We start from the raw sequence: 19,220 nt of genomic DNA on the forward strand, positions 1-19,220 counted from the left end.
GGTGAGGCCTGAGACAATTTGCTAATGGATCAATCAGCCAATGTACGAGTATGTCAATGACTTGCACGCGTACTCGTGATACGTGGGGCTTGTATTGAGTATGCTGAAAATTTGACAGAATCGAATGAGGGGCAAATTGAATCCTTCTCATCTGCGACAGCGATATAGTCAAATCGACTGGACTATGTGCAAAGTCCGTTCTCAGATAATTTGTGATAAACAATCATGACCGGCCAATCCAGAAGGGATGATGAACAGGAAAACAATGTTCGAGGACATGGGCATCGTACAGACGTAACGAATCTTACAGCACGGAAACAATTTATCCAGCAAAGGGGAATCATCGGAAGGATTGATTCTAATTGTCATCTCTTTACTCCGGACTTGAATTGGTTTGGATAAACGCATGCGACGGGAAAGTACAGGCACGGCACAGCATAGTCCTGACTCCTGCTTTTCTCCTCTCTTGCTTGCATGTAATATTCATGTGCCGACGCTGATTATTTCTATATTGCATCACATGTGGAACTAGATACATAGGTACTTGCAGGAATGAAAAGCCGGCAGCGGCGGGACATCGGAATACCCTCTTTTTAGAGTCTTACATCGATAGTCTACCAGACTGTTCAAGACGTTGTAGCGGGCTCGGGCTCGGTATCGTACATGTTAGTAGTCGTGAAAGTAGGTTCTTACTCCGTACTTTCGAGTTCTCTCTCTACCTCCACAAGTGAATAGATGCCTGATGGGTGTCTTTCTGATCTGCATGTACATTCCCATTATTAGTCAGGGTCTCGGGAATTGTGGGGAGGGAGGGAATGATGGGAAAAAAAAAAAAAAGAAGGATTTGATTTCTCCAGTTTTCAAACTTTTCAAACAGCCTCCCCCATTCTCGATGTTGACTGTAATATACGGTTATTTTGTAGGCGATAGCGATAGCTATGGCGATAGCTACGGCGATAATCCTGAGAACTACTAGGTATTCCTTATCATCACGTACAACTAACAACATCCAACACTGCCGATAATCCGTACGTACAAATTGCTTGCAGTTCCGTTGTTGATGTGAGTGATCATGCTTGTAATATCTTAGACCAGCGGTTCCGATGATTTTGCAGCATTTGTGAAGTATTCCAACAAGCTTCAACCTTGAAATTTCATTTTACTTGGAGTGATTACCCCTTCATCAACGGACCGCACCGTAGATGTCTAAACGAGACTGGAGAATTTCCCCTTAAATATAGTTCTCACTCAACATTGGTAGTTTTGATGCTCAATATATTGATAACAGAAGACATTCTCAATTGCTTATTGGTCTTATGGACTGAAATAATTTCCTTCTAGTCTCGGGGTCAGATACTTAGGTACACAAGCCGGTGCCCGATAGCCCGATGAAAAAGGCGGGATGATATGAAAAAATTAAAGGGTCTGGATTTGCAGATGTTCTCTGGGCATCCTTCGGTCAAATCATGAGCAATCATACAGAGTAGGAAACTCATCCTCCAATGGACGAATCAAACGCTTCAATTGACGAATTATGTGCGTTAGCCAGGATAAACGAAGAAAGATGCGACTCGGCGCGTAGATGCAGAACTATCCGGCCATTCACAACCAATCATGGATTTTTTCTGCAGGATCCATCAGACCAAGCTTGAATATTATTGGAACGTCTTCTATTTTTCACTTCATTTGTCCTGCGTGAGAGATGTGAGGATATGAGAATTCCGCATGCTTACCCTAGCATAATCTCCTTAGTGGGTCTAATTTTCCTGCGCTGTAGGGTCGCAAGGCTCGCAACCGGATCGTCTCAATGGCTCAAGGGAAACACACGAGGGCCTTGTGGCATTGTGTGGCATTATTTCTCAAGAATAGTCACAATCTTCATGCAGGAGTGCTGAGCACAGTTCACATTATAGAAAATATACCGGGACGTTATACTGCCCATTTGTGAGCTCTGATATACTTGAGGCCCATGATATATCGTTTCGTTTCAAAAATGGCGATACATATACTGTCCTAGACGCCGTTGACTTTAACCCCGATTCCTCCTTCTGATCCTTTTGAATTTTTACGATTCATTCATGTTAGATTGAATTTGATTTTTCTGCTGCAAATTTGCTTTATCGTTATCGTGGTTCATAAGATTTCATCTGGATTTGTTTCGGCTCATAGGAGAGACCCCCGGCAACGGGCAAGCAAGCAGTCTTGCAAGTATTCTTGTACCGCCCGAGTTATCAATTGTTATTCCTGCCCTTGTACTAGGCAGTATGGTAAGTTGATGAGGCTATGCCAGTAACATGCTCATGTATATCGGAGTATCATACTAATCCTACGATGAATGTAGGCTACAACCCCTCTAACAGCCATCGATACTCGGCTGGACATGTACCAGAGAGGTTTCGCGAATCAACCGCGGGATACTCTTCTCGGTTTCAAAGAAACACAGCATCGTCCTGAGCGACCTTTATCATCCGCAACTGTATTCGATACTGACTTTGAGGATGATGTAAGTGATATTGAAGAATTCGAGGACCACCAAGATACTCCACGATATGTAGAAGAGGCCGCACATGGATCGGATTTCGAGGAAGATTTGGACTACCCACGTCTAAGTTATAGATCAGTATGTACCACGTTTCATTCTTCTTATCTCTCGTACTGACATGTCACTATTCAGGGAGGTCGAGCGAGTGAAACTACCTTATCCTCCTACGAAGAAGTATTTACGCCCACATCGGCCTCAAATGAATTCCAATCCTTCAATTTCGACTTGGGTCCGAAAAAGCCGGTCGAAGGACCTCGGGGACCACATTTATTCCGCAGCTCTGTTTCCTCGTCGCTGGATATCCCGGATCAATATGTTTTGGAAATGTCACCCATAAGTCCACAGCCATCGATACTCACACCGCGACACCAAGTCAGCCCGCCTACTCCAGTCTCACCAGATAGCCCTACGAGGCGCCAGCGATTGTCTTTATTGACCGAAAATATCGCAGATCTCAACCTAAACGACATCACTCACTGGACACCACGCCAAGTCGCAAGATGGATGCACGATGCAGGTTTCGAATGGTCGATTGTTGAGAAATTTGAAGAAAATGACATTTCCGGTGCGATTCTGACCACTCTTAAATTCGAGGATCTCCGAGAACTGGGTATCTCATCATTTGGACAACGAACAAAAGTTTGGAACGAGATTCATATCTTGCGAGGAAGTGTTCCAAGTACACCTAAGCCAATTACCCCCATCGAAGAAACTTCTCCTGCCACGGAATTCCGTATGATAAGAGATAGATCACAAAGAGGGAGACAAGAGAATTATTCGAATGGTCAAGAGCGAGGTCAATCTCGAAGGCGCAAGGCTTCAAAAAGAGCAAATAAACACGAGACAGTTTTGCCTTTGGAATCTATTTCAATTGTGGGCATTGAACAACTTATGCCGAAACCACATAAATGCTCAAAGGGAGAGAATTGTTCGAAGTGGAGGAAACAACAACGGTTGATCGCTGCTTTCAATAGAGATCATCCGATCAGTCCCGAAGGTATGTTTGCGATTTGCGACAGAATATTTGAGTTTCATACTAATAGCTAGGATAGAAGGTGGCTCGCTACTTATTGCTGGAGATCCAGGAAATGCTCTTACAGCTCGTCCAATCTCCGATGCAGTACCTTCGGTTGTTGCATCTTCTGATGTTCTAGGTCCTGGCTCTACTCCTGCCCTTCGTTATTTAGAAGAGGAGAGCCTTAAAAATGTTGGATTACGTGATCCTCAAGATAATGTGAAGCAATTCATCAGATTCCAGCATCTCGCACCCAACCAATCATCCGAACAACCTCCAACCCCTCCATACGAAATGTTTCCGCCACTCAAAGGACCTATCGCAGGTCTCAGGGGTCTGCCTAAACTTTCTATTCCTCCACCTCGCCCTGAACAACCCATCAGATCCCAGAGTGCCAATGGATATGGTCCTTGCAGTGCAACCGCCGTTCCAAACAGCGCCATCGCATTTTCACCTTATCAGATGGACCGCGCAGAAGCTCTTTCTCCAGAGCTCCGCAACGAAACCCGCTCTCCTTCGGTCTATCGATTTGGTACTCCCTTTTCCGAGATGGACGTGCCTGTTACCGCTGTGCCTATGAGTCCTGTCGCAAGAGAGGCTTCTCAGTCCGTTCCACCCAATATGACTTATCGTCCAATCACCAACACAGCTTCCAATAACACAATGGCCAACTCTCTTCAACGTAGTCTTTCTCGTATCTCTAATCGTCGTCCCTCTCTTCTTCCCCGAGTTGATGAATATCGAGCTACCCAATCAACCCAGCCTTCCCAGCCAGCCCAAGTCCAGATTCTTCCCAATGAACCAGCCCATACATTTCCAGAGAGTACAAACCCAATCAGGGATCCTACGCACACATCAGGTATTGCAACCTCTATCCGTGCCTACTCTACTACCGATCCATGGGCTCAATTCGGCGGTCCAAATCCCAATCCATCTCACAGCACCACATCAATACCCCTTCCACCCCATTCCTCCTCCACATCCTCATCAAACACCTCCTCCCCAGAGAAAGACACGCCTTCCTATGCTGGCTGGATGAAAAAGCGCCGCACCAAGATGCTCCGTCACGAGTGGCACGAACACCACTTCACACTCCGCGGCACCACTCTCGCCATGCACAAAGATGCTCGTGCGCTCGATGTTCTAGAATGTATCGATGTTGATGATTACGCCATCGCGTGTTCATCTTTAGCCTCTTCTTCCAAACTCAACGCCGCATTTAAACGAGTCAATATTGCCATGGGACGTGGGAATGATCGAGATAAAAAGGTTGACGTTTTTGCTTTCCAATTAATCCCGCAGGCGATTGAGAAGGGTGTGAAGTTGAGAAAGAGAGATAGCTTGATGCCGAGTGGTATGGGTAATGCAGGAGCGAATAATAAAACGCATTATTTTGCGGTGAGGAGTCGAGATGAGAGGATTGATTGGATGAGAGAGTTGATGTTGGCGAAGGCGTTGAAGCAGAAGAGTGAGGGGTATGAGGTTAATGTTAATGGGAATATGATTTAGGGCTTGCTTGGCGGGGTGAATTATGACTTGATGACTTGTTTGATGGATGGATCCATGGATGGATGGATGGATGGGCGGGGTTTGATACCACATTTTGATTTGATGATGACTTTATGAATGAATACCTTCTGCGAATAGCGGCGTTTGGGCAAGATTTACTTTATTGTATGGAGATTTATTCTTCAATGTTTCTTTCTCTCTTTTCTCCTTTTTATTTCGTTTAGATTAGTCGATTGTCTCGTTTCCATGTCTTCCTTATCTCTTCTTTCAACGAATACTTAGAGAGCAATCTCCTTTTGGGAAGCCGGCATTGACATGGAGTTTTTTTCCTCTACTAGATTGATTATTCTACTTATCTTTTCTCATCTTTTCCTTTCTTCTGCGCAATTTCAAGCAGCAATTGGTGTTGGCAAGACGATCGGAAAAGTCAATGGTAAACAGAAAGATGGATGGATGGAAGAAGGAAAAGAATTGAATATTAGTGGAAAGGAATATGAATCTAGACATTCATTTCGATTATATAATGACGGAGGTATTTTGTGTTTATTAGTTAGTTGGTAGTATTTAGAAAATTGAATGGTGGGTGGTTGTATATGAATTTTTTCCTTGGACAAGTATTTTGCTGTGCCGTGTTTTTTTTTGGTGTGTGATTTTCGTATGCGGTTTGTAGTTTGAGAAGGAGGGATGTGATAATGAGGACTTTGCTTCGAATAGAGCAAAGATTATACAAGATGTCAAGTGGCAATAGCAATTGTGGGAATAGCGAAGAGCTAGGAGGATATTGGTTGTGTGATTTATCGAACTATTGAATCTAAAAGTTGGATGTTGGATGTTGTAGAAGTGCTCTATCGATTCGTATGCCAACGGTTGGGAGAGGAAGATAAGATCGTATTTTCCTAAAATGCTTCTTAGACCTCTATATTCAATAGTTCTTCTCTCAATTGAAGACCCACCAATTTTGATTTCTTGCTCCTTGTATTCATCAATCATGTCTGATATCTACGCTGAAAACATGAGACGGCATGAAGTCGAGTCTCGTAGGTCAATAATTCTCCAAGACTTCCCCGTCAAACAATACTTATATTATAGACTGACAATTTATAAAGACTAAATGAGCAATTCGACCTTGTGAGTCGGCACGTACTATGTATTTCTCTGCATTTATAAACCCCTAAAGTATTCACTTGATCACTAACTCATTCCAGCAATATCGGATACCTCATTCATCCCTCCATCGTCGTCAAACTCACCCCCCTCGCCCACAATCGCAGATATCGGCACCGGCACAGGCCTTTTTCTATCTCGACTCGCACCGAACTATCCCGGTGCAATTCTCCACGGCTTCGATATATCTCCTAATCTATATCCACCACCAGATTCCCTACCTCCACAAATTTCCCAAAGCATCTTGGATATCAATGACCCCCCATCCTCATCCCTACATAAAAAATACGATCTCACCCACATCCGTCTCCTCGCCGCCGGCATTAAACCCCCCAGAATAGAAACCCATCGTGCGGAATCTCCTCACGCTTCTCAAACCCGGTGGAGCCATTCAATGGGAAGAATGTAATTGGATGGAAATCCAATATTATCGTTCGGAGATTACTTCATCTGTGCAAACTGCTCGGTACATGTGCGCGCAGTTTAAAGAAGGAATGAAGGATAAATTTTCATATGGATGGAAGATTCTCGCGAGGATTTATGAGGAGCTTGGAATGGGAGATGGGCTGGAGGATATTGTTATTTTGGATCGGATTGTGGAAACGAGAGGGGCGATGGCGAGGAATGCGGTGGATGCTATTTTTGGGTGGGCGAGATTGGTTTCGGAGAGGGAGGTGGAGGGTTTGTTGGGGACGGGGGAGTTGGATAGGTTGGAGAGGGAGGTGCAGAGGGAGATTGAGGGGGGGATATTATGTGAGGTATGATGTTCATGTGGTGGTGGGGTTTAAAGGCTGTGAGGATTGAGAAGATGGGCAGAGTATAGGGGCGACTTTTTGCAAGGTCGTTTAGGGGATGGTTTACTAGATAAATTCAAGTTTTGATGGTTCTTCAACTTCGCTTCGTTCGTCCTGTACTTTGCTCGGTTCTGGTGTTTGAGGGGAAGAGAAACAGGGATGAAATATTATTTGTAGTATTTGACTTCAGATATCAATAGATTCTTACCACCGAAACTTGAGCGGATAATTGTTCTTATGCTACTCAGCTGTTATGCTAAAATTCTTCTTTGGTTTATGGTAAGAATGATGATGCAAGATACAAAACTAACATGATCATCCAGCTGTCTTGTCCAATGTTGTGAAGCATTTCGGGATTCAAAAGTCTATTTGTTGGGTTCTTACTTAAATCATACTCGAAAACATTTTGCTAGCACCCACACACTCTTCAAATCCATATTAAATTATAGCAAACTAACTATATCTTTCTCCAAGCTTCACACCAATCACACCAGGGCTCTAAATCCACCCCCCCTCTCAAATCTTCAATCCATCACCACCCCTTCCACTCGACATAAATCGAATCTCCCACTTCCCAACTGGCCATATCCTCTCAAATACATCAACAAGTTCCTCATTCTCTTCGAACAACTCTAGTAATTCGTATCTCGCTGCATCACTCCCCTTCGTATTCGCCCCTTTATTCCCCAGAAATCCATTATAGAGTTTCCGGAATTAAACCCCTCTTTCTGGATTCAAGTATTCCTGTTGAGAGAAGTTGATACATCTCACTCACCCGATCTCCGAGAATAATTCACATACCTTCAAATCCCTTCTAAACCCCTCCATCTCACACATCGTCGTGTACCCAGTCGGAAACTCATAACAAGGCATATCAAGAATTTCATAAAGTCTCAGTCTCGCAGCATGGCATTCATCTTGCGTGCTCGTAGGCATGACCAGGAAAGATTCAATCTTGATTTGAGCAATTCGGCCGGAAGTGGTGCGTTGGAAACCAATTCTTTAAGTTCTCTTTGTGTATCGGAGATCGATCGAGTGACGGCGAATTTCTCCATAATGGTTCGTCATGGGTCGGCGTAAGGGTGTTTCTTGTAATCGTGCCTGGGGAGATTGTTAGATGGGGGAATTGGAAGATGGATGAGAGGTATGTACTGTGACTTCGGATGTGGTGCTCCAGCTGTATTCGCTGTAGTCTTTGGTTTTCTAAGATTCGCTGAGGATGTTTGTATCAATGTCAGTGATCTGGCTAACATGTTCGGACATATTGAATTGAAGATTGAAAGTTGAGTATCAAGAAGGGCTGATATGGAATGGGGGAGTCTCAAGTATCAACTACACAAAGCACTAGGCTGCAGCCCATAGCCAGTTGACAACTTTCCTGACCACCAATCACATATGTTTCCGCGCCACCAACTGTTCATTTACAAAAGGAGAATTATGCGAGTAGTCATCCAAGTAATTGAATAGCCAATGATAAGATATCATTCTCTCGTACCTATATCATCAGGTAGGATCATTAAATATCACGAATTTCAAAGTTGAATCATGGAAGAGAGTACGCTGAGATAAAGAAACAGTTCCCTTCCAGCTAGTATACGATATAACAATTTGAAAACAGGAGAAAAGGATACAAAGACAAGCTAAACGAGTGTGGCTTAAAGCAACTCGACGAAAATAATACCCATCGCAAGACAAGTAAGATATGTAGAGCGGAATTCAAAACTTCACGATACCTAGTCCTGACGACTTTGCACGACACTTGAGATGCCTGTGGTGAGGGAGAGGATAGTGAAAATACTGAGGAATTGTACGGTGATTGATGGGGTGTTGATCAGGTTGAAAATAAAGGGGTAAATTATGAGCGTCGATTAAGTCATTCTACCAGGTCGCACCTTTCTATTCGCACATCATTTCAAAACAGATAAAATTCGCAATTGATCACCTACTAAGGTATGATCGAAGACTCCACAGTCCTAGCTAATACAAAAACAAAATACAATAAGCCGACCGAATCCCCAATCTAAACTAAGGCTTCCACTTAAATCCCGGATGTCTCCAATCCAAATCCTGTATTTGTTTCTGACTCAATCCATCCAACTCCGCATCCACATCTCTCGCTTCTCTCTTCTTATTATCCATCTTCATCCAGAAGAGCAACGCAATCGATAAAATCAATATCGTCGTTCCAGTCGCGAGATTGAGTCCATTCCCAATATGGTAATTAGGTGCATCAGTGGGCAAAAACGACCACGTGGAAATGAGACCGCCGATATTACCCATCATGACGGTAGTACCGATTGCGCTGGAGCGCGCGGTATCGGAGATGACATTAGCAGCCACTTGAGCATTGCAGAGTGCGCCGAAAGAGAAAGCTCCGCTTGCGATGAGGAAAGTGGCTCCGTAGCGGGTTTGACCATCGTCCGTGGCAAGGAACATGATGTAGCCGCACATCATCAGGGGAGCGCTTGCGATTAGAAAGATGTTGCGTCGATCGAAGCGCCAGCTGAGGAATGGGAAGAGAACGGTGAAGAATGCACCGACAATATAAGGCGGGACAGTGTGCAATTGTTGAGAGACAACGGTGGCGGTGGGGTAAATAGTCCTCACGATTGTGGGAGCGAAGAAAGCAAGACCTTGGACGGTGATGTTGTTGAGGAGGAAAATGAAGGATGTAGCGAGAGTTACTGGACTGAAGATACCACGGAGAATCTTTTTAGTGTCAAATGCATCGAGGACTTCGGTAGCTCCAACTCTCTCGGATTTGACACGAGCAATCGCGAGGTCTTTCTCTTCTTGTGTGAGCCATTTTGCAGTGGCAGGGCGATCGGTCAGGGTAATGAAGGCAATGAGTGAGAGACAACAGGTAATGATACCTTCGATGGCGAAAATCATTCGCCAAGTGTGAAGCGAGCCAAAGCCGGGAAGTTTTAAGATCCCCGAGGCGAGTAAACCTCCAAATGCACCAGCCAATGGAGCCATGACAATATACAGTGATAGACGGAAGGCCAATTCAGATCGTCGATACCAACGAGAAAGATAGTATGCGATACCAGGAAGCATACCTGCCTCAAAGATACCCAAGAGGAAACGAACACCTGAGATTGCGTGAATGTTGTGCACGAATGCAGTGGCAATAGAGCAAATTCCAAACGCTAACGAGGTTCCTGGGATGAACCATCCAGGGCCCATCCATTTACAAGCCATATTCGCGGGGATTTCGAAGATGATATATGAGATATAGAAAATAGATAGGACTTTGTTATAGTCATATCCCGCCATATTTAGATCCTTCTCAAGTCCTGCTAATTTGGCATTGCCTGAAACAATCGATGTTAGTATCGTCTGATGTGAATAGAGAAGTGTTTCAACTCACCAATATTTGCTCGATCAATAAAACAAAATAGATATAATAATGCCACGGTGGGGACAATCATCAAATCAATCTTCAATCTCAACTTCCTTTCCGCAACGGGATCAAATGCAACAAGTGATTGGCCATGGCTATAATTCGAATAAGCAACGATTTCATGCGACAAGAAACATTTCAGACTACTAACCTATCAGTCGCTGCACTACCTCTCTCTGCAATTGCATGAGCGCCCTTATTTAGATGCTCCGAATGCTCATCATGAAAGACACCAGGTTTCTCATCTCTCGACTCCACACCAATCGTTCTCTCCTCAGCATTAGTATTTTGAGGTCCCATCATGCAAAACGAGGTAATATGCTATATCAAAATCAAAGGAAAATAAACCCAATTCCAAATTAACCGAGGAAGAAAGACAATGCTCATATTTCGACGGGGGATACGGAATACTTTATACCTCCGTACTTTCACCTCCCCCATTTTTCAACAAAATCTAGAAATGAAATAATATGGGGAAGCGAAAACGCGGGGTTTGCCTTGGGCTAAAACCTGGCACTCTACGATACATCCCGTCCACCTTCACATGTCGCTACCCCACAAACTAAACATCGCACGCTGAGCTCTGAAGCGAGTAGAATTCATGTATCTAATCGTGTGGGCGCGACTTAGTATCTTCTTGGCTAGTGAGGGTCGGTCAGTCAATACGAAAGTTGGACGTTGACATGACTTAGATGAATAGAAATAGATTAGTATTGAACGTGAGCACTCTACCATCGACAAATGAAGGTTGGGAAAGACACTTACCAAGCATGTTGGGGCTTGATTGAATTAGTGTTGAGTATGGACGGGGGTGTAGGGGAGATAAGAAAGTAAAGACATATGAGAGGTTGCCGTGGCCAAGCATACACACACATACATGCACAGTCAAACGCGAACGAATTTCATGCCGCGTGTGCTTCTACTTGGCAGATTGTGGGGATGGGGAACTAATTGGCCTTTACGTGGGGACGGCATGTACTAAAACGATGGAATGCTTTACTACCCTTTCATCCGGGACCTTGAAGTACGAATGAATATGGATTGGGAACCTTAATTAAAGTTCAGGATACTCTGTTCGCTAAATGTTGACATGTTGGGGCTGGGATTTTAACCTTGTAGGCGGAAGTATGAGAACTAATGATAAAATAATGACATGATAGGTAGGACGTTCGCGTCGTTTTTCTGAAGTACCTTCGAGAAGGGGTCTATGTTCGTTTTCTTATGATTTCATAATCGACGCGAATCCACTATTTATGAAATACTTGTCTGTTGCTGGATGCAAGGAAGAAAAGATAATGCACATTAAGTTATCAATACACATGATTAATAAAGCTATAGATTCGAATAACAATATCATCTGTGTTACTTCGATTTCCTAATCCCTCTACGTACACTTCCTTGGTGTCTCTTCAATCTGGACTGTAATGCAGATTCTAAAGCAACTGATATTCAAAAAACCGTAGATCTTAAGATGAGTAGAGCTACGAAAAAGATTGATTCCCCAAGGAATTAAATAATCCGTCATCCTTAGACTGCGCTACGGACCAGTGAAATCCTGCTTCCCCTATATTGTTTGTCTCTCGCTCAATGCAGTTTCCATTTCCTTAAATATGGTTGATTCCAATCCTTGGACCCCATGCTGTCATAATATGCAATGTTCATAAATCATAAATTCTAACCACCTCATATTGCAATACCACTCTCCCACCAATGCTTCCCAGTATACCATCCAACTCCTACATGCTCCCAACACCACCACCCATCATCTTTATCAGCAAATCCCAATCCTCTAAGTAATGAAATGGGAATGGGTTCATAAAGCCAGATTCCACCCCGAGCAAAGTCATCCGCTATCAACCATCCTGTCAGTAGACCCCATGATAATGCATAGACTACATTCGTTGCCTGTCTCACTGGCTTCGGGATGTTTTTGATGTATTGAGACAAGACGGCACAGAAGCCAGTTTGCAGAAAGATTCCAACGGCTTGCAGCATGAAAAATTTAGGTGGATTTCCTGGTTTTGTTTCAGGAATTTGAGATATACTACCGCCAGCATGCAAGATTCCAGATATACCAAAGGCGAAGAACGACGCGATGAGCTTTGTGGCTGAAGACTTGGCATCTAAATATCCATTTGTGATCAAATAGTTTGTTGGTGAGGAGAATATGAGACGGAATATTTGATGCCAAGCACCTCCCCACAGCCCAGCAAGGCCTTTATTTGCAATGACAGAAAGAGAACCCCATGTGGTGGGGTAGTACCATGCTTCACCCCTGAGACCCATGAATGAGGATGGGCCGAGAAGTAAACATCCTACAAGAGGGGCCAAAAGAAAAACCATGTCTAAAGAAATGAGTATCCCAGCCATTGACAAAAGCTCACGATAGAGAGAGCGCATGATTGGAGACATTACTGCAACATGTGGAGGCAGAGCATAATTGTTGGGACCAAGCCAAAAATATGCATCATTCATCATGATAGTTTTGATAACGTCAAGTAAGAAATATCCAATAATGAAACGGAGAACTTGAGCCCTGAAGACTTCACTTCTTGTGTTAAAGCGCTTGATTCCTGTTCTAGATATATCATGTCTTGATGCTTCATCTGCAGGTTCTCCTAATTTGTTGTAGACGGATGGGGGAAGCTTTGGTATGTTGGGAATTGTCCAGTTCCAACCAGGTCCACGGAAATTGATGATCAAGTCGGATATCCAGTTCAATCTCTCCCAACTATCATCTGGGTACGATTGCCAATAGTACTGAGATTTCGTTATCTCATTTGTAGCCGGCTGGCCATGAAGCGGCTCTTTGCCATTTGGTGCCTTGGAGCCAGGGGAAAGTTCGTTATCATCTCCATTTACTCTAATGCGCTGCCTTACATCTGATTCAATGCCATTTCCGTATGCAGTAGTTGTCCGCTGGTTATCCTTTGTGATGACATGGTTTTCCTGAATCTTCCTTCTCTCAATCCTCTTAGCATCAAACTGTGGCCACATAAACAATAGCCAGGTCAAACTTGTAACAATTCCATAGACACTCATCAAGCCTGCCACGAAACTGATTGCCATGTTCGCACTACTCGTGTGCCATAGTGTTTTGAGCTGAAACCATGTTATCGTAGCCAACACAATCCATCGCGCCTTGTATAATATTGGACGATTCGTATGCCGCACGCAAAGATAAATGCCCAGCAGTATAAAGCCGTAGAGATTATATGGTACCACCATAGGCCGAAGTGTTCCTTCCGACACGCGATTTTCGAAGATTTGACGATAGGTGCCTACGACATCTCGAGGACTTGGAGGATCGGCTGGATTTGCCGTGAAAAGGCTCGTCATTCCTTCTTGTCTAATGGCAGCACAGACAGAGCAGAAGAGATAGGGAGGGATAGAGTGAGAGAGAGAGAGAGAGAGATAGTACCAGAAGGGTAGTTTTGACTGCACTTGAAAATACCTTACTACTTTTGGAAATTATTTAAAAACGCGATTCAGCTGCGTGGTGGCGCAAAGCAATTTGTGCACCGTGTGACACTCTTTCCAGAACAAATGATAGAACAGCAAGTCCCTAAGGTCAAGCCTTGTATAATTATGATTTGGGAGTTGATGAGTTGCATTCGTTTTGATGAAGATTGTATTTTCATGCATGCATTTTTGCGTGTTGATGTCGATGAGGTCACTATGAGATAGATAGCATGATCCAGCCCGTAGAGAAAGTAGAGAAATTGTGGAACTGCCCTAACATAAGCCAAGTGTCAAAGATGCACGAGAACCTCATATTGATATCTGAACCGATTGACAATGCAAGATTACTCCATATACTCAATCAATATGTGGTAGTATGTAGAAGTTCATCATGTGACTGTAGCATGAATAAATCCTTGGATGTAACAGGTTACTTCATCCAGCCAGTGGACTTATTAGACACTGGGTATATGGATTGATGTGTATCCATCATCAGGGTGCAATAGAAGAAAGCCTTCAATCAAGATGCAAGAGTCCAACCATGGAGTTGAGGCGAGACCTTTCCTAGTCATCTACAGTACAATTCAGATGATGTGTGGCTCAAGATTGTCTTCATCACGTGATAATAAATCGTTGATCCGCCAACGAGAGACCCGTGAAAATGTTTATCAATAATTATCCTTGCATTAGCTGGAAATCCTTACCTACCTTACTTGCTGAATGAAATCAACATTCACTCTTACCAAATTTTTAGGACTTTCTTACATTTCTTTTAAATCGCGTCAAATGTAACACTATCTAGAGATTCAATTCAATCTTTTACTAACCTCGACAACTCGAATAATCCACAATCATGGATCCATCACCACCAAAACGTGTGACCCGCGCGAGGGCAGTCGCAAAGTCAACAAAAGATCCTGGAGTCAAATCTTCCAAAACCGCACCTGCCGTATCGAAAGCAACCAAGGCCACCACCGTTACAACAAGTGCGAAGAGAAAGACTAGAGCAGATGAAGAAGATGAAGATCAAAACGACGAATTGGGAGAAGAGACCAAACCAGAACCAAAACCCACTCGCGGACGACCAAGGAAAGCCAGCGTACAAGTGGAAACGGAGGTAGAGGAAACCATGGCTCCTGTAAAAGCAACACGAGGTCGACCAAAGAAATCTACAATCGAAGCCCCGGCCCCTCCACCCCCTAAACCTACAAGGGGTCGACCAAGGAAAGATGCATCTCAGGCGGAACCAGAATCAATTGTGGTCGAGGATCCTGCAAAGAAAACAACTCGCACACGTGCTCCTTCTGCTACACTTTCACGCGCCATGGGACCGAAGAAGAGGGTCAAGTTTGAGGAACCAGACAAGGAGAACATTTTACCATCCTCACGAGCAAAGCCCAAGGCTGCGGAAACAGCCTCGGGACTGCGAGCAAAACCGGTTCGAAAGCCTGTATCATCTGCAACAGCTTCAACTCGTGCAACTCGTGCTAGAGCCAAGCCTGGCCAGGACGAGAAGGTAGAGAAACCATTACCGTTAAGCCCGAAGAAAGCGACACAAGTTAATGCGAAAAAGGAACAGTCGTCAGACGATGAATTATCAACAACAGTAAAGACTCCAATGAAATCATTCATGAAGAGTCCTGTCAAACCACCAGGAAGTATCTTTGATACTGCGAAAAAGATTGATTTCTCGAAGTCCCTTGCAGCACAAAAACCTATAGAAGGAGCTAAACTGGATTTCCACGCATCGAGTATGATGAGTCCAGCTCGTCGACCCCCACAAACTGCAGAGAAGAAACTGGATATACCTACATCATTTGCTGATAACCCTTTGATGGAACCTACCCAGATTTTCAATGCATCAACATTGGCAAGCCCTGCTCGACGCCCACCACAATCATCACCTTTCAAAGAGACATTGAAGTCAAATGCGCAAAGATTTGAATTTGGACATAGCATGCGATCACCTTTCAAACCAAATTTATTTGCACCAGAACCTTCAACGACTGCATCTCCTTTCAAAGCATCTCTTCTTCAATCGCCAGCTCGAAGACCAAAATCACCTACCAAAGTCGATGAAGCTGGCTCACCAATCAGAACCAACCAGAGCGCTTCAATATTCGATGCCACTCCAAAAGCCAGCACCTTTAAGATTTCAAAATTTGAAACCCCGAGATCTCTCATGAAGAGCGCAATCCGTCCTGGTCCGATGTTTCCTCCAATCCCCTCGAGCGCCCTCAAAAACACTGTTTCCAATGACAGTCCAATTTCGAAGGAGGCGAACTCTTTGCCAACTCCTGTTCTAGAATTCTCCGGTCGACTCTCATCGATTATACCGCGCGCTGCTGATCCAGCTTTGTCACCTGCAGTTGAGCTTCCAAACAAAATAGATGAGCCCGTAGAACTTGTCGCGGATGACGCCCAAGAACAATTTGACCACCCAATAGCCACCGAAGATACAATTGAAGTAGTCGATACTATTGAAGCTCAGAGCACCACACCACCATGTTCTCCTCCTCGTAAGAATGTTGGCAGTTTGTTTGAGCTTCGCGAAGCGCCGATCGATGACAACTCAGATTCAGAAGATGAGCTTGCTCCTGCGGCTAGAAATCATTCATCTGCCCCGTTTGCCAACTTTCAGATTTCTACCAACGACTTCGCCTCTTCTCCTGCAACACCAGTCCGGCTTGGTAACATCAACAAGACTCCCAAAATGACTACAATCAAATCAGCGATGCGATCTTCAAGTAGATTCAATCAGGAAAAGATTGGTTTCACTCCTTTAGCAAAACAACTCAGCAACTGGATGGCTGCAAGCCCTGAGAAATTTGCTGAAATCGAGGATGAAATTGCTGACCCTGCCTCACCCGCACGAAAGGTATCAGCGAATGAAGTGTTTGCCGACTTGAATACGGCTGCAGCTTCTCCAGCTGTTCCTTCTCCAGCTAAGAGTAGTTACTTCGAGGATGAGATGAGGATTCGAGACGAACTCAACATGGCCGAAAACGAATCTATTCCACTTGATGCTCTCGAAGCTGAGACCAGTGAGCCAGAATTTGAGGATATTGAACTCCTAGAGGAAGATCTCGACCTTGCAGAAGAAGCTGATGAGTTATCGATGTTGGACCCCGAAGCATTTGAAGCAGGCAATGATGATGAAAATGAAATTGCAGAGGAGCACGAAGAAAATGACGAAAATAAAGAACATGAAATTGCAGAGGAACACGAAGAAAACGACGAAGATGAAGAACATGAAGCGACAATCTTGGGCAATGTTGAAGATCCTGAACCTGAGCGAGAGCCTAGTCCTTCCGAAGCTAGCCAAGAATATGGGGATGAGAATGAGATGTTGATCGATCCCGCACTTTTGGCTCCTGCACCTCAATCATTAACTGCACCAGCAGCTTCAGCTTCAGCTTTCACGACCCCCAAGCGCGTTTTGACCGAGAGAACATTCCATACTGTCGCAAAAGTGCCACTCAAAGGTGCTCATGAAACTCCAATGCGGCCATCGCAAGCGAAGAGAAGCGCTAGTAGCTCGAAACTTCCAGCTGCACGCCCATCTAGCTCTTTATCCCGTAACGATACCGTAATCTCATACTCACCATCTAAGAGTACACCTAAATCTGTTCAAGAAGAAGAATCCACGGAGAGTGCAGATAGCCAACAATTTGCTACTCCTATCAAGTCAGAGACTCTTACTTGGTCAACAGTCGCCACACCAGCCCGTACACCACGTCCGGATCTCAACACAGCACTTTTGAAGGGAGTTGTAGTTTTTGTTGATGTACATACCACTGAAGGCGCTGATGCCAGTGGTTTATTCACCGAATTGCTTACACAGATGGGCGCCAAATGTGTTAAGACATGGTCATGGAATCCTAACAGTGATGACAGAAGCAAAATTGGGATTACCCATATTGTTTTCAAAGATGGTGGAAAGAGGACACTCGAGAAAGCTAAACAAACTGGAGGAGTAGTTTCTTGTGTTGGTGTCGGTTGGGTTTTGGAGTGAGTCTTTTTCTTGGTAGCCACACCTTATGTTGAACCAGTTTGCTAACAGGGTCAATAGTTGTGAACGTGAAAACCAATGGCTCGATGAGGCCTCTTACGCAGTTGATACAACCATGGTCCCTCGAGGAGGTGCACGTCGTCGTAAGAGTATGGAACCTCGTGCAATTGCTAATCTTAACGGCACCCTCGTTCCATCAACTGTACCTGCAAAATCTACATATTCAACCCTGACCTATCCAGATACCACACCACTAACCCTCAAATCTAAGAGAAGAGAATCGACACAGTGGCAAAAATCACCCATTTCCAATGAAGATGGTGAAGGAGATGAATTGGGTGACGACAATTGGATGTTAAGCCCTGTTCCCGCTACACCCGCTCCGGAAACAATCAGTGCATATGCTGAAGAAGGATTGTGGGGTGCGGAAACTCCAGGTGCCCAAACACCTTATTATTTCAAGAAGGATAAATTGGTGCAAATGACAGCTCCAGGTGGAAATAAGAAGTTTGTGGACTTTGAAGAGGGTGAGAGCAGTGGAAGTGGAAACTCGGGAGATGGCATGGGTTTCTTGAGAAAGGAAAAAGATCAGAGTGTCATGATGAGATTGATGGCTGCTAGGAGAAAGAGTTTGCAATGGGCACCAAAGGTGGGAAGTCCACTTGCCAAAAGATTTGATGGTGGATTGTGAGGTTGAATTTGAATGCTTTATGAATATGAATGGGAGTTTAGGCTGGGGATACAATTTTGTTTGCAATTGCATGCATTGGTTGAGGAAAATGCTTTGCTGCTTGGCCATACTTTTCATCATTGGCTAGCTGTTATTTCGACAATCAAGTGAGCATTGTTCTTAGTCGAGCAAGATCAAAGAGAATAGAGTGTTGATGTTTTAGGGGGCCACAAGAGACTAGCTTGACGTAATAAACCGCAGGATTTAAATGAATGAACGATGATGATTTTAGCAATATAAATTTGTTTACTATGCAGGTGTACTTTGAAGTGACGATTGTGATCGTATTGGGCACTTTACTGGCTATAGTCTAGCTTTCTTATTGACATCGAGGTATCATAGGTATCATAGACCTCAAATTTGTTCTATATCTGACAAGAATTGGATCTTCAGCAAAATTAAGTGTCGCTTAAAAGAGCTTTAACTTGACTCAAACGCCTTCGAGGCATTCACGGCACCCATACTCAATCAAGTACATCCATTGATCATGCTCTGCATCGATATTTATGCAATACATTTATGAAGTCTGGAACCCAGTGGTTATTGGTGACGTTTCCAACATGTTTACCAACATATGGCGCTGTTG

The 19,220-nt window shown here is 44.1% G+C and overlaps 6 protein-coding genes across 6 annotated transcripts; 3 read left to right on the forward strand and 3 right to left on the reverse strand.

Annotated features, from left to right (window-relative positions):
• Positions 1 to 2,264: 2,264 nt before the first annotated feature.
• On the forward strand, positions 2,265 to 5,066 carry EAF01_010166 (uncharacterized protein; the record flags this gene model as incomplete). The annotated part of the gene is made up of 4 exons (XM_038918423.1): positions 2,265 to 2,267; positions 2,342 to 2,620; positions 2,675 to 3,539; positions 3,595 to 5,066. 4 exons carry the CDS (start codon positions 2,265 to 2,267, stop codon positions 5,064 to 5,066), a joined length of 2,619 nt encoding a protein of 872 aa, XP_038766393.1.
• Positions 5,067 to 6,054: 988 nt separating this feature from the next.
• On the forward strand, positions 6,055 to 6,639 carry EAF01_010167 (uncharacterized protein; the record flags this gene model as incomplete). Its single annotated transcript, XM_038918424.1, has 2 exons — positions 6,055 to 6,103; positions 6,272 to 6,639. The coding sequence occupies 2 exons, from the start codon at positions 6,055 to 6,057 to the stop codon at positions 6,637 to 6,639; spliced, it is 417 nt and encodes a 138-aa protein (XP_038766394.1).
• A 1,017-nt stretch (positions 6,640 to 7,656) lies between these two features.
• On the reverse strand, positions 7,657 to 8,312 carry EAF01_010168 (uncharacterized protein; the record flags this gene model as incomplete). The annotated part of the gene is made up of 3 exons (XM_038918425.1): positions 8,177 to 8,312; positions 7,826 to 8,125; positions 7,657 to 7,752 (listed from the first exon to the last, which is right to left on the reverse strand). The coding sequence occupies exons 2-3, from the start codon at positions 7,958 to 7,960 to the stop codon at positions 7,657 to 7,659; spliced, it is 231 nt and encodes a 76-aa protein (XP_038766395.1). The 5' UTR covers positions 7,961 to 8,125; positions 8,177 to 8,312.
• A 737-nt stretch (positions 8,313 to 9,049) lies between these two features.
• Positions 9,050 to 10,730, reverse strand: EAF01_010169 (uncharacterized protein; the record flags this gene model as incomplete). Its single annotated transcript, XM_038918426.1, has 3 exons — positions 9,050 to 10,341; positions 10,398 to 10,525; positions 10,582 to 10,730. 3 exons carry the CDS (start codon positions 10,728 to 10,730, stop codon positions 9,050 to 9,052), a joined length of 1,569 nt encoding a protein of 522 aa, XP_038766396.1.
• Positions 10,731 to 12,113: 1,383 nt separating this feature from the next.
• On the reverse strand, positions 12,114 to 13,769 carry EAF01_010170 (uncharacterized protein; the record flags this gene model as incomplete). The annotated part of the gene is made up of 1 exon (XM_038918427.1): positions 12,114 to 13,769. One exon carries the CDS (start codon positions 13,767 to 13,769, stop codon positions 12,114 to 12,116), a length of 1,656 nt encoding a protein of 551 aa, XP_038766397.1.
• Positions 13,770 to 14,745: 976 nt separating this feature from the next.
• EAF01_010171 (uncharacterized protein) lies at positions 14,746 to 18,595 on the forward strand (the record flags this gene model as incomplete). The annotated part of the gene is made up of 2 exons (XM_038918428.1): positions 14,746 to 17,903; positions 17,965 to 18,595. 2 exons carry the CDS (start codon positions 14,746 to 14,748, stop codon positions 18,593 to 18,595), a joined length of 3,789 nt encoding a protein of 1,262 aa, XP_038766398.1.
• Positions 18,596 to 19,220: the final 625 nt, after the last annotated feature.

The sequence above is a fragment of the Botrytis porri genome (genome assembly GCF_014898465.1).
Source record: "Botrytis porri strain MUCL 3234 chromosome Unknown BPOR_015, whole genome shotgun sequence".
NCBI classification, from domain to species: Eukaryota; Fungi; Ascomycota; class Leotiomycetes; order Helotiales; family Sclerotiniaceae; genus Botrytis; species Botrytis porri.